We start from the raw sequence: 15,470 nt of genomic DNA, 5'->3' as shown, positions 1-15,470 counted from the left end.
CAAGGTGAGGCCTTGAAAAAGACCTACAAAATACTGGCCAGAATCCTAACTGTACTGCCCCAAAAATAGCTCTCATCCCAGGGCACTCTGATCCTAGGAACGTGGGAGGTGTCGGAATCTTTATAAAAGAGATTTTATTAACAAAAATTTCAAAAATAACAAAGTATTAAAAGAATTTAAAAAAATGAGGCAAACCTATTGAGCAGTGCAGTCTGTCCCATTACGACAAGTGGGGCACTGATAACCACCTCCCAGCCAATGGCGATATATTGCAAAGATGAAATAGGTCATAAACGTATATGTTTTTGTAATGATTACCTGCAGCGCACAAACAGCAACAAGGTGAGGCCTTCAAAAAGACCCAGAAAATACCAGGCAGAATCCTAACTGTAGTGCCCCAGAAACAAGTCTCACCCCAGGGCAGCCTGACCCTAGGAAACTTAGGAGGAGTTAGGCCGGTGTAAGCCTCAAAATGCAGAACAGGCTTTTAAAGTTCAAAATGCAAAAGACAGTCTTTAATATTTCCAAATATGTCTCATATGAGGGAATACTATGAAACTTTGGCTTGAACAAAGATAAGTCCCACAGGAATCTTGATAAAAAAGGATTTACTAACAAAAATAACAAAAAATTAAAAATATTTCAAAAAATTAGGCAAACCTATGGAGCAGTGGCATCTCTGCCGTTATGACAAGTGGGGCACTGCCAACCATCTCCCAGCCAATGTTGATGTATTGCAAAAATGAAATGCATCATAAATGTGTCTCGATAATTATATGTTTTTGTAAAAATTACCACAGAAAACAAGTGGCAAAAAGCTGAGGCCTTCAAAAAGACTCACAACATACAGGCCAGAATCCTAACTGTACTGCCCCAAATATAGGTCTCATCCGAGGGGAGCCTGATCCTAGAAATATGCAAGGCTTCAGGCCTGTCTAGGCCTCAAACTGGGAAACAGGCTTTTAAATTTTCAAAATACTAAAGACACTCTTAAATATCTACAACTATGTCTCTCATGAGGGAGTGCCATAAAACTCCTGCATGAACAGAGACAAGTCCAACCAGAATCTACTGTATATAAAAAGAGGATTTTATTAATAATAAAATAGCAAAAATAACAAAATACTAAAAAGAAATGATAAAAGGAGGCAATTCCATGGATAAGTGATGTCTCTGCCATTGTGTTGTCAGTGAACTGGCATATAAACTTTTGAAAAAAAAAAAAAAACAGGAGATGCCCGTTAAAAAACAAAACAAAACAACTAAAAAGAAAAAAACATATAAAGTGAAATGAAACCGAAGCCCAATACAAGAGACAATAATCGTGGCTGAGAGAACAAGAGAGTCATGTACATATGAGAAAAGAGCACAAAAATAAACTTCAGAGATTTGGAATCCACAGATTGGATAAGTCGTCCTGTCATCCCGTTGCAACGATTACGCTTGGATCCTGACCTCAGGGGCCACACCCCTAGCCACACTGATCTAACGATGGAAATAAACACTGGTAGCCTTTGAGGACTCAAAACCATACGAAATCATGAACAGCCGTTATGGGATTGCCATCCACCTCCCAGCCAATGACAATGTATTACAAAAATAAAATACATCGTAAACTTGCTTCAGTAATTTAATGTTTTCGTAATGATTGCTGCAGAACACAAATGGCAAAAAAGGTGAGGCCTTCAAGAAAAAAATAAATGGACTTCCCCAAATATAGGTCTCACCCCAGGGGAGCCTGACCCTAGGAACAGCAGACTTCAGGCCTACCTAGGTCTGAACTTGGAGAACAGGCTTTTAAAGTTCATAATGCAAAAGACTGTCTTAAATATCTTCAAATACAGTATGTCTCACAAGAGGGACTACCATGAAACGCTGGCTTCAGTAGAGACAAGTCCTATCAGAATCTTTATAAAAGAGGATTTATTCACAAAAATTGCAATTTCTGTTATATTTGCTGCATGTTATATTGTTATATGTATCAGCAAAGAAAATGGGGTGGCATATATATATATAGTGAGAGAGAGTAAATATATATACAGTCGACCCTTGATATACGACTGGCCTGACATGCGAACAACTTGCTTTACGACCAAAATTTTTGTTTTGAATTATGACCAACATCTTGCGTTACGACCTGAATGCGGTCACGTGTATCCGCTTGTGCGATTGTAAACAAACAGCCGAGAGCATTCGTAAGCGTCAGTCGGAGCCCAGATACATGTGTTTGTGAACGTAATTTCGGTCAGTGCAGTGATTTATATAATTTATTTCGATAATTGCTAAGGAAGGAAGTAAAGGTAACGAAGGTAAAGAAAGTGATCACAATCAAAACGTAGAAGGAAATTGTGTGGAAATACGAGAGTGGTGTTCGTGTGACCGATCTCGCTAATATGTACAGCATGTCGAAATCCACCATCTCGACAATTTTACAAAGAAAAGATTTGTATAAGGAAACTCCTTCCAAACAATAACCACCTTCCATTTCATTCTCCTCCTCCTTCCTTCCTGCAAGCCAAAGATGTCAACTTAAATGGTGAGTACAGTATGAAATTGTTGTTTCTGGTAGGCTAGGCACTTTTTATAACTTTTTGGTTAGTACATTACAAAAATGATTGGTGTTTTTGGTAAATTATGCACATTATACAACCCTTTTTTATTAAAAAAAGTTAAGTAAGTGTTGCTGTGGGCGGTTCGGAACACATTAAGGGCATTTCCATTATTTCTTATGGGAAAAATAGTCTTGACTTACAACCAACTTGCGTTACAACCAGCCCTCGCAAACTAATTGAGTTCGTAAGTCAAGGGTCCACTGTATATGTATATATATATATATCCATCCATCCATCCATTATCCAACCCATTATATCCTACCTACAGGGTCACGGGGGTCTGCTGGAGCCAATCCCAGCCAATACAGGGCGCAAAGAAGGAAATAAACCCTGGGTAGGGCGCCAGCCCACCGCATATATATATATATATATATATATATTTGTGGGGAGTAGCCTGGACACAGACAGGTAGACATGTTGTTATCACCACACACACGTTTATTATACATAATATACAAAGGTCAAGTGCACAATCCCAGTGCCTCAGCACCAATCACCCCTTTCAGTCCTGGCCACAATACAATGCCTTAAATGTCTCTGGTCCGCCTCCACTCCTCTCCACCAAGCTTCGTCCTCTTCCACCTGACTCTTGCCCATGACTGGAGGGAGGCGGCCCCTTTTAGGGCTCATAGCCACACCCCTGTGTGACGGAAGCTCCAACGGTGTAACCGGAAGTCCACAGGGTGTCCCCGGTCCTCTTCCCCCCAGCACTTCCTGGTGTGGCGGAAGTACTGAGGTCCAGGGCTCCCATGGCATCGGGGCGCCCCCTGGCGGTGACTACGGGCCCCTACAGGGTTGAGCTTCCAAGCTCTGTACCCGTGGTCCCCACAGCAACTAGGGAGGACACCCCCTCGTGTTCCGGAGGAGCCACAAGCCCTCCTCCGGTCCTCCTGGGCGTCCCGGCCGGGCATGAACGCCCGCCGGGCACCACAATATATATAATATATATATATATATATATATATATATATATATATATATATATATATATATACAGTATATACATATACATATATATATATAAAATATACATGCTATATAAAAAAGCAGAAAAGCAAATTGGTTAAATAACTTGCTATACCTTCAACGTGCCAATTAAACACCACAAGCTGCACACACACACGCCGCTTTCATTAACTATCTAATTAGATTATTTACACAGATTCTTTCACGTACTGTAACACAATTCCAGCTACTTCGTAATCCTTTAAGCATCTCTTTTTTGGGAACAAAAGATTGTAAAAATGCAGTCCATGTTTTCTCTGTGCCATCATTTTTGAACTGCCACTGCTGGAAGGCTCTGTGGAAAGATGTCTACAATAGTCGAGATTCAAATTTAGCTACATCTGAAACTCAGTCTTGTTACTATCAGAGATCAGACTATAAAGCACAGTAGGAGATGTCTGAGAAGAGAGCACATGTCATCTCACTGACTTTTAATTTATTTTTGCTATACTAATGCTATAATCCAGAACCTCTTATAAATGACACTGGTGCAATTCCTGCCATATTTCTGCAATTACAGCACTGCAAGTTTAGGTGACAGGTTCAGTGTCATTTAGGAATTTGGGGATTTTAATTCCAACCTTATGGTTTAGAAAGAAAAGATAAAAGTGTTATTATCTTCAGCCCTTAATTTGCTGTCTTTAAATGCAAAACACATTGAATTTAGAAAGAATTCATTTTTTCACATTTTACTGTGTTGCTGCCTTGTGCTAAAATCATTTTATTAAAATTTTCCCCTCATCAAGAAACACTGAGTACCTCAGACTGACAAAATGAAACAGGATTTTAGAATGTTTTATAAGTTAGTTAAAAAAAATTGAACTCTCTGATTGGCACAAGTATTCAGACCCTTTGCTATGACTCTTAAAATTCAACTCAGGAGCATCCCGTTCTGTTGATCGTCACTGAGATGTTTCGCCACCTTGTTTGGAGTCCACCTGTGGTCAATTCAATTGAATGGACTGATTAGGAAAGGCACAAACACCTGTCTCTAGAACAAAGTCAGTCCTGGAGGGCTACAGTGGCTGCAGGTTTTTTGTTCCAACCCAGTTGCTTAACTAAAAAACAAACCCTGTCAATTATTCAATTTCATGGCTTATTAGAGCTTTAACTCTGCCATGTCAAGTCATTCTCATATACTAGATTTTTTTTTCCTTTCTAAGGATATCATCATCTAAGAACATTCTTGATATCCTTCTGCTGTGAGACATTCTGACCTGTCATTGTTTATACATGTCTTAAACAACTATTATCATACACTGATAATTTCTGTATTATCTATATAATTTATTTATTTATTATATTACATATCTATTGACTATATTTATGTATCTAGATTACAAATACCATACATTGCATCAATGTTCATACTGCTTACTACACATCAATATTGTAGATACTTCTTTGTCTTGTCTTTGCACAACGTCTTGTCTTGTTTGTGTTTTAATTTCAAATTTAAATTTTAATTCTATTTTTAATTTATTATTTGCACTTCATGTTGTTACACTGTGGACACTGAGCTTCTCAATTTCATCTATCTGTATACTTGTATATGGTTCAGACGACAATAAAATTCACTTTGACTTGACTTTGACTTTGATCCAAATGATTTGAAGTCGAAAACTGAGGAGTAATTCTCAGGCCTTCACTTTTTTCTCTTCAAATTCCTTCCAAGTATTTAATTAAATCCAATAGTGCATGATAAATACACACAGGTGTAAATGGTAACAAGCTAAATGGAGAAATGCTGGTTTCTGCAGAGCGACGGGCGCTCAGCAGGCTCCTATCAATTACGGAGAATCCACTGCATCCACTAAACAGGATCATCTCCAGACAGAGGAGCAGCTTCAACGACAGACTGCTGTCACCATCCTGCTCTACTGACAGACTGAGGAGATCGTTTCCTCACCCACACTATGTGAATCTTCAATTCCACCCGGGGTGGTAAACGTTAACATTATACAAAGTTATTGTCTGTTATACCTGCATTGTTATCATCCATCCATCCATCCATTGTCCAACCCGCTGAATCCGAACACAGGGTCACGGGGGTCTGCCGGAGCCAATCCCAGCCAACACAGGGCACAAGGCAGGGAACCAATCCTGGGCAGGGTGCCAACCCACCGCAGGACACACACAAACACACCCACACACCAAGCACACACTAGGGCCAATTTAGAATCGCCAATCCACCTAACCTGCATGTCTTTGGACTGTGGGAGGAAACCGGAGCGCCCGGAGGAAACCCACGCAGACACGGGGAGAACATGCAAACTCCACGCAGGGTGGACCCGGGAAGCGAACCCGGGTCTCCTAACTGCGAGGCAGCAGCGCTACCACTGCGCCACCGTGCCGCCCGCATTGTTATCACTCTTTAATTTAATATTGTAGGCCATAGTCTGTCTACCTATCTATCTATCTTATAGTGCATTACATATCTATCTATCTATCTATCTATCTATCTATCTATCTATCTATCTATCTATCTATCTATCATATAGTGCCTTATTTATCTATTGTCTATTATATAGCGCCTCTCATATCTATTTAATAGACAATATATATATAAGGCACTATATAACAGACAAATATGAAAACACTATATTATAGATAGATAGATAGATAGATAGATAGATAGATAGATAGATAGATAGATAGATAGATAGATAGATAGATAGATAAGGCACTATATGATAGGTACGAGTGGATAGATAGATATTTTATTAATCAGGGGGAAGTTCAATTCACCACACTCTTTTGTATTTACAGTAAATATAGACACTGCTGAGGGGTGTGCTGACCACCACAAAGAAAACTCATAACATACAGTAGATTCAGACAGGATTCAGAGCCCCTTCATGCTTCTGCACACTTTATTGTGTTGTAGATTTCATTTTAAATGAAGAAATTTGCCATTTTTGCCCATCAGTCTTCACTCAGTAACCCTTATTGACAAGGTGAAAACACATTTTGGTGTGGCCAGTTACCACTGGTTTTCAGTTCCCACCTAAGAATAAAAGAGAGCACACTTTGAGGCATCAAGATTCCTTGGCCCACCTGCCCACCTGTCTTTCTATCTATCCTCTTTAATAAAATCCCTGTGTGCGTCCAGGTGTCCGTGTGTGGGTGTCTTCTGGTGAAGTGCGCATGCGCGGGGCACGGTGCTATGCGCGATATTACTGTCAGAGAAAGTTAGAGGCGTTTTACAGAAATACAAACCAGTATTACTGCGAGAGGAAATTAAAGGTACACAATACAGTGACGTATATTACAGCCACATACAAGCCAGTATTACTGTCAGAGGACATTAAAGGCATATTACCGACGCACAAGCCTGTATTACCGCCAGAGAAAATTAAAGGTATACTACGGACGTACAAGCCAGCGGACGTACAAGACGGTATCCTTCAATAAGGGCGCACACAAAAAGGCGAGCTTCAAAAGGGCGACCTGAATTGAGCGGCGAATAAAGGCATTCGTAGATAATTTAGTTCAAATGGCTCTGGACTATATGAAGAGCAACAAAGGTGCAGATTTTTATTTACGCGCGCCTTTATTTGCTGCGCCCAATTGAGGTCGCCCTTTTGAGGCTCACCTTTTTGTGCGAGCTGTACAAGACAGTATTACTGTCACAGAAAATTAAAGACACACAGTACACGGCGGCAGCCCACAAAGAACGGTCAGCTCAGCAAGTAAACATCAACAAAAGAAAGGCTGAAAGAAAGAAAAATACGACCAACAAACAGAATGAGGTCAAAGTCCCTTGCCATTTAATATAGACTGTTCCTACTAATGTTTATGCACTACTGTTCTAGCGGCCATTATTGTAATGGGCTAAATGACTAGTCTATTATAAAGTGCCCTTCCTATCTATCTATCTATCTATCTATCTATCTATCTATCTATCTATCTATCTATCTATCTATCTATCTATCTATTATATAGTGCCTTTCACTATCTATCTATCTATCTATCTATCTATCTATCTATCTATCTATCTATCTATCTATCTATCTATCTATCTATCTATCTATCTATCTATCATATAGTGCCTTTCACTATCTATCTATCTATCTATCTATCTATCTATCTATCTATCTATCTATCTATCTATCTATCTATCTATCTATCTATCTATCTATCTATCTATCTTCTTTTGTCATTTGCATCTTATTGATAATAAGGGGCCATTAAAAACCAAGAATAAAGCTTCTTAAGACTAAAATACGCAATAAGGGTTGTCACAGGTGGCTGGGGGGAAGACCCAGTTGGGATGCCCCAGAAGTCCGGAGGAGGGATCACGCCTCCCCCAGACGACGTGGGTGCGACCGCCCTGGTGGCTATGGGGACCCAATGCCTACGGAGTCCTGGACCTCAGCACTTCCGCCACACCCAGAAGTGCTGGGGGGGAAGAGGATCGGGGACACCCGGATTGCTTCCAGGTGCGCAGCCGGCACTTCCGCCATACTGGGGAGTGCCGGCGGAAGATTGTCGGGAGTCACCTGAAGCACATCTGGGTGATTATAAAAGGGGCCGCCTCCCTCCATTCGGGGGCTGGAGTCAGGAGAGAAGGAAGGACAAGGTCTTGGAAGAGGCAAGGAGGCGGAGTGGTGGCTCTGAGGCTAAGGATCTGCGCTGGTATCCCGAAGGTTGCCGGTTCGAATCCCTGTCACTGCCAAAAGAGATCCTACTCTGCTGGGCCCTTGAGCAAGGCCCTTAACCTGTAATTGCTCCAGGGGGCGCTGTACAATGGCTGACCCTGCGCTCTGACCCCAAGGGGTATGCGAAAAAACTAACAAACACTGTTGTAAGTCGCTCTGGATAAGAGCGTCTGCTAAATGATGTAAATGTAAATGTAAATGTAAAAAGTGAGGCATTGTTTGTTGGCCAGGACTTTGGGGACTTTAGGGGTTTGCGTGTGCACAATTGTAAATAGTAGAATGTATAATAAATGTGTGTTGGGTGACTTGAACTTGTCCGCCTGTCTGTGTCCGGGTCATCTTCCACAGGGTTCAAAATCTTAATGAGCGAGACAACTAAAATGAAGCAGAAGTGTTACTTGAGTAATTCAGTTGGAACAAAAACCTGCAGCCACTGCAGCCCTCCAGGAATGACTCTGCCCACCCATGCGCTAGAAGGTCCAAAAAGACAGCAAAAGAACAGCGAAGGAATTGCTTGGAGCTTCGAGACAGGATTGTGTCAAGTCGCAATCAAGGCTACAAAAACAATGTTTCCCAAGACAACAATGGCTTCCATAATTCCTAAATGGAAGAAGTTTGGAACAACCAAGAGTAACTGGGTAATCGTGGAAGAATGGCCATGATAAGAGAACCAACCAAAAAGCCAATGGTCACTTTGGCTGAGCCTCAGAGAAGCTGTGTGGAGATGGGAGAAACATCCTGGATGACAACCATCACTGCACCACTCCACTGATCTGGGCTTTATGGCAGAGTGGCCAAACAGAAGCCTCTCATTGATACTTGGATGCCCACTTAGGATTTGCACAGAGGCACCTAAAACACTATTAGACACTGAAACCAAGAGTCTCTGGTCTGAATAAACGAGGATTAATGTCATGACTGTTGGAAACCAGACACCGCTCATCACTGGTGCAATGCCAATCCAAGTGGTACAGCATAGTGGTGGCAGCATCATGCTGTGTGTTGTTTTTCAGTGGCAGGGACTGGGGGACTAGCAAGGGTTGAGGTGAACAGAGCAAAGTTCAGAGATATCTCTAATGACAGCCTGCTCCAGAGTGGGTTCAGTGGTTTACCTTTCAACTGGACCATGACCCTAAGCAAAAAGCTTAAGGACAACTCTGTGAATGTCCGTGAGATGTCCAGCCAGGGTCTGGACCTGAAAAACAGCTGTCCACCATCCATCTCCAACCTAACAGAACCCGAGATGATCTGCACAGAGGGGAATAGCAGAAAACCCTCAGATCCAGAGGGTACAAAGCTTGTCATGTCAGACCCAAGAAGACGCCAGGGTGGGATCGCTGCCAAAGGAGCTTCGGAGTAAAGGGTCTGAATACTTGTGTCCATGTGCTATTTCAGTTTTTTATGTTTAATAAATTTGCAAAAATGTCTAAAATCCTGAGTGTTGCTTGATGTGGGGTAAAAATTAATAAAATGATATTAGCACAAAGCTGCAGCATAGCAAAATGTGAAACAAGTGAAGGAGTCCAAATTCCCTCTGAATCCATGGAAGAGTTACTTTAACATCATGAGGCTATCTCAGTTCCTTTTCCATCCATCCATTATCCAACCCACTATATCCTAACTACAGGGTCACAGGGGTTTGCTGGAGCCAATCCCAGCCAACGAAGGGTGTGAGACAGGAAACAAACACCGGGCAGGCCGCCAGCCCAACACAGGGCACACACACACCAAGCACAATTTAGGATTGCCAATACACCTAACCTGCATGTCTTTGGACTGTGGGAGGGAACCCACGCAGACACGGGGAGAACATGCAAACTCCACGCAGGGAGGACCCGGGAAGCGAACCCGGGTCTCCTTACTGCGAGGCAGCAGCGCTACCACTGCGCCACCGTGCCACCCGAGTTCCTTTTTCACTAACAAAATATGTAACTCAGAAGAAGTACACATTTTTTACCTTAAACGTGGTGCTGTATTGAAATGTATGTAATTCACTTTGATTTACACTTCATTAAAATGTAAAAAGAGCCTGATTAACCCTATAGTTTAATTAAGTGAATGTCAAACTGGAAAAAAGGTACAATTTCGAAACAGCAATAACTCAAGCATAGCAGGTCACTTGAATTATCATATACAATAGTAAGTGATGACCTCCTATGAAGATGACGTGCACAGGCTGACACTCAATTCTTAAGACACAGAGTGGACCCATATCATTGTCAGTACGGCTTCAGAGCATGGCTCTGGGGTCCGGTTGAGTTAATCCCAGTACCAGCTGTTATAATGGCCCTCGACTTCTCTCGCCTTGAGCGAAACGGGAGTAGGTTATGGGCTTAACAGTAGGACAATAGGAGCAAATCTTCTTAAAAACGACAAGAATGTGGAATCTCCGAGTTGGAAACATCAAAATTAGGAACCACAATGGAATACAAACTCTTCAAGGTGGCAATAATGTAGCGGTGCTACATGATTAATGTTGTCGTAAATGAATTTTGTGCGAAAGTCCCATCTTTCGTAGCGTTGTCCTGTTCACGTGGTGTGTGTGTGTCTATGTAAATATGCTCCCCTGGAAACAATGGGTGGAGCCGTGGCCCCTCACGATAATTGGTCCTGTCAATTCCATCAACTGCATCTGATCATTTGCTATTTACACAGGAGGACAGAAAAAAAAAAAAACACCTCTCGCTCTACTAGACCGCCAACTCACTGCAGAGACAGGAGGAAACACCGATTCAAATCATTCAGCCCTTTGTCTACCTGCCACTTTCAATGCCTGACAGCAACAGTTTTGAACCGCAAAACCCCGGGGTTCCGGACTACGCTGACGTATCGAGGATAAGCACAGTGAGACTGTTTCTCGTTCTTTGGGGAGAGGAGCAGGCCATCATTTTTATCTGTGTACTTTTCCGTAGGACTATTTTTCCAGCTGAACCGGGTTCACAAAACATTATCCATTTTCCGTTAAATCTTCTGGATATTTTTGTGCGTTTCGTGCTTTCTGTGTGTCTTAGTGAGTTCGTGTTCAGTGTGGGGTCAAGGGAGGGTTTGTATTGTTTATTAACTTTGTGCTCTTTTTATTATTACTTTCTGCCAGACACTTTTGGGGTTGAATGCTATGTTATGTTATATTGTTTGGTGTCTATTAATTTCTTTCTTTATTAATATACAGTATACTCATTTTATTATTTTACATACTGTTTGTTTTTCTGGCTTATTTTTGATCGTTGACTGGGGGAAGTTTATTTGGAAGAAGTACGGCTTGTCGTATCTAATGTCCTAAACTTGCCAGGCCATGAGTCTTGTAGCTACCGGTTTTGGAGAGCGAGTTGGCTGTTACAATACCACCAATGTTATAAGTTGTGGAAACAGAATCGTAAGTAGGCTATATTTAACAAACAATAAAGCAGAATATTAATTAATTAATTAATTGCTTTTTTTCACTACTCAAAGCTCTTAGACTCTTTAACCACCACTAACGTGTAGCACCAACCTGGATAATGCAACGGCAGCCATTATTGCACCGTACATTAGCTATTAGGTGGTGAAGGTATGAGCCAATTAGAGACAGGAGATGATTAGGGGGCCAGAATGACTAGGCCATAGAGGGTAATTTAGCCAGGGCTTTGAGATAACCCCACTCTTTACGAAGGATGCCTAAGGATCTTTAATGACCACAGAGAGTCAGGACCTCGGTTTTACATTTCATCCAGAGGACGGCGCCATTTTAACAGCACAATTTTCCCATCAGAGTAATAAGTTATGCTGAATGATGAATCATTGTGTGTTGGTTATGATATGACCATGTCACATTAGACGACTTTTCAGTCTTAGCCAATCGGAGGTGCGCTCCCGTGAAGTCGATCATCTAATGTGACATACCCAACAACTCAGACCATCAAGTCTGTGACTGGTTTGGCTTTCTCTCTGGCCGGAGGGGTGGCCTCTTAACATGTGATAGTTGAGAACCAATGAGCATTCAGCCAGCAGTACAATGAATAAAATGTAGCGATGAGGAAGAAGGAACACACGTTTAGAAACTCTCCCTGTCTGATGTCTCATGTTTTATGTATAAATACTCTGCATGACATGACATTCTCTCACACACTCAATTCAACGCAGGTTTGGACAGGACCAGAGCCTATCCTAGCCTCACCGCATCCAGGAGATGAAACCAGCCATGAACAGGTTACACACAACCTTACCAGTACATCTTTGGGGATGGGAGATGGACCAGGAGTACCTGGAAGCAAAATCATGCAGGTGAGGTCAGGAAGCACGAAACAGCTTGGGATCCTGGTTTGCAATCCCCCCAGGCGGACATGCAGTCCAGCCCCACCTTCAAGAAATGACCCTCTATCTGCTGCAGCCTGGTGTTACGTGGGCGTCCCCTTGGCCTGGTCCAACCACTCAGGTCCTGCGAGCCGGATCACACTCTGGGAATCGCGCCACACCCATGCAGACAAGGGGAGAATGTGACAATGCAGCACAAACATGGACGAGGGATAAAGTGATTTGAACTCAGCGTAGTTAGTGAGCCAGTAGCACGGACTACTCTTTCGTCCTCTGACTGGGTACCTTGATTTCCAGGGAGAAACATAAATGGGACCGAAAAACCCAGCCTTTCTATTGCAGTTTGTGGCACAGCATGCCGAGAAAAAAGGCCTAAAACCCCAATGATCTTCCTCATCGTTTATGGAAAAATATAAAATAAAGAACTGCTTACCAGATCTATACACAAAATGGGCCTCAGCCTCAGATGATGAAGGTGACAGTATTTCTTCCTCGTATTCATTTGAGCTGAAAGAGCCTGAATGGTTTCGCTTCCTTGAGTCCACAAATGCAGAGTTGGAAACCATGACATGACGTAGAGAGTCATTGAGGTACCGGTGAAGTAAACTGCTCTTGTATTTGGGTGGAGATACGTAATCCTCTCCAAGAGAGGTGTCTGTTCTCAGTCCTGCGCCAGCTGTCGTGCCTTCATTTTTAACAACGCTCTGGTATATGGGTTTACTAAACTCGTTTACGTTGGCTTGGCTCCGTGTGGGAAGTTCGACATCTACAACACAACAAAATGAACAACACTCAGCTTGAAAGAAGTTAAAAAGAAATGATGAAACTGCTAGTTGAGTTTTCACATGAAATAATCTGATTGCTTCATCAAATTGTAGTTGTAATCGAAAGAAACACAAGGCTGCAATACGGCAAAATGGGGCAAACTGAAGTGGTCTGAATGCGCTCTGAATTCACACTATGGCCACTGTGCGTATTTTTCTGTTAACTCTTCAGTGTTACCTTTGTCTTTGCATACACTATTTTGTATTTGTTATTATTGTAGATCACATTGGGCTTTTAAGTAGAAGGCCATTTAATAATTATACATTTAAATGAGTTGAATTTAAAACATCATTATCATCATACCTAAGGAGTTGTGTTTTATTCAACATGAATCATTACCACTGACACCTTGAACTGGATTAACTGGGATGGAAAGATGGATGTAGAGATGGATCAATTATTACAATAAACAATTCCTAAAGTATATTTTATTATTTATTCATTTTCATTATGTATTAATACAAGGAGTTGTATACACACCTCTTTAATCTCAAATGGAATACACCTGTCAAGGTCAATGCAGCATTTGGAAGAGTATATGTGTCATTTTATCCACCTTAATAAAAGGACAAGTATCTGTGTATCCGTGCAGTTGCTATGTCTCTGTCATTCCAATAGATGATTCATCACAAATATTTGTTGTAATAAATGCATTGCGTTCATCATTTTAACAGATTGTGCATCACAAACATTAACACTGTTTTTTTCTAATCCCATATCAAACGGCATATAACAGACACATATGCATTACTTTTGTCATTTTAACAGATGGTGCATCACAAACATTAACACTGCTTTCCGAATCCCATATCAAATGGCATATAATAGACACATATGCATTGCTTTTATCGTTTTAACAGATGGCGCATTACAAACATTAACGCTGCTTTTTCAGATTTCATATGAAATGGCATATAACAGACGCAAAAGCATTACATTTGCCATTTTAACAGATGGCTCATCACAAACATTAACACTGCTTTTTCAAATTTCATATCAAATGGCACATAACAGACACATATGCATTGCATTCATCACAAACATGAACACTGATTTTTCGAACCCCATACCAAATGACATGTGAGAGAGTGATATGCATTGCATTTGTTATTCCAACAGATGGTGCATCACAAACGTTAACACTGCTTTTTTGAATTGTAGACCAAAACGGCATATAACAGACACATATGCATCGCACTTGACATTTTAACAGAAGGCACATCACAAACATTAATAATGCTTTTTCGAATCTCATAACAATCCCATACCAAGTGGCACATAGCAGACACATATGCGTTGCATTTTTCATTCAAACAGTTGGTGCCTGGCAAACGTTTGTGGTGATACATTTTATTTCTACAAATGCTTGGGCAACACTTTAGCTTAGGTACTGCAAAAATCTGTCTATTACTTATTTACTGTTATGTAACAAGATCTCAACAAAGGTTTCTTTGTGTCTTTGTAAAACTTACAAAGCATCAGTAAAGTGTTTTTTTCATCAGTGCAATGTGATCAACTACCAAAACTTTATCTGGGGTGGTCTGAGGTGGCTTAACTAGAGACACATTTCCCTTGATATTCCATATTTAATATAAGACGTGTGAATCCTTCATATTAACAAGTCATTTTACCATCATGTCAGTGTGTCCCACAGCACAGACATGAATGACCGATCTACTGATATTTTATAAGTATTATGAAGACCAAAAGAAGTGTTTGTTAAGATGTTGTTACAAAAGAGGAAATGAGTAATATATGCATTTTTGCAGAACTTAAACTAAGCTGTTACTAATGTGTGTGATGCACCATCTGTTGGAATGACAAATGCAATGCATGTTATCACTACAATCATTACAAAACACAGACAGTGCACTAAAAATGTTAATACTGAGGTCTATGTTGATTGTTTAGATTTCATCCTGTGTTAGATGAGTATCACAAATAGTTTTATTTATCAAAATATAATTATTAACAAAAAAACATAGGATGAAAATTAAAAGGGTCGTATAGCATGTACTGTATATCATACTAGTGCTTTAATGTTTAATCATTTTAACTAAAGAAAATGATTATGCTA

At 41.0% G+C, this 15,470-nt stretch overlaps 1 protein-coding gene across 1 annotated transcript in view; it reads right to left on the bottom strand.

The window, feature by feature from the left end:
- Nucleotides 1-15,470, bottom strand: part of mkxa (mohawk homeobox a) — a 130,503-nt gene that overhangs the window by 74,251 nt on the left and 40,782 nt on the right. The window contains exon 5 of the mRNA XM_028804348.2: nucleotides 13,002-13,334. Coding sequence (XP_028660181.1) covers nucleotides 13,002-13,334 — 333 coding nt within the window. The remainder of the gene's footprint in view (nucleotides 1-13,001; nucleotides 13,335-15,470) is intronic.

The sequence above is a fragment of the Erpetoichthys calabaricus genome, chromosome 6, assembly GCF_900747795.2.
Source record: "Erpetoichthys calabaricus chromosome 6, fErpCal1.3, whole genome shotgun sequence".
Classification (NCBI taxonomy): domain Eukaryota; kingdom Metazoa; phylum Chordata; class Cladistia; order Polypteriformes; family Polypteridae; genus Erpetoichthys; species Erpetoichthys calabaricus.
The sequence above is the reverse complement of the archived record's forward strand: the minus strand, read 5'-3'. Positions and strand labels throughout refer to the sequence as shown.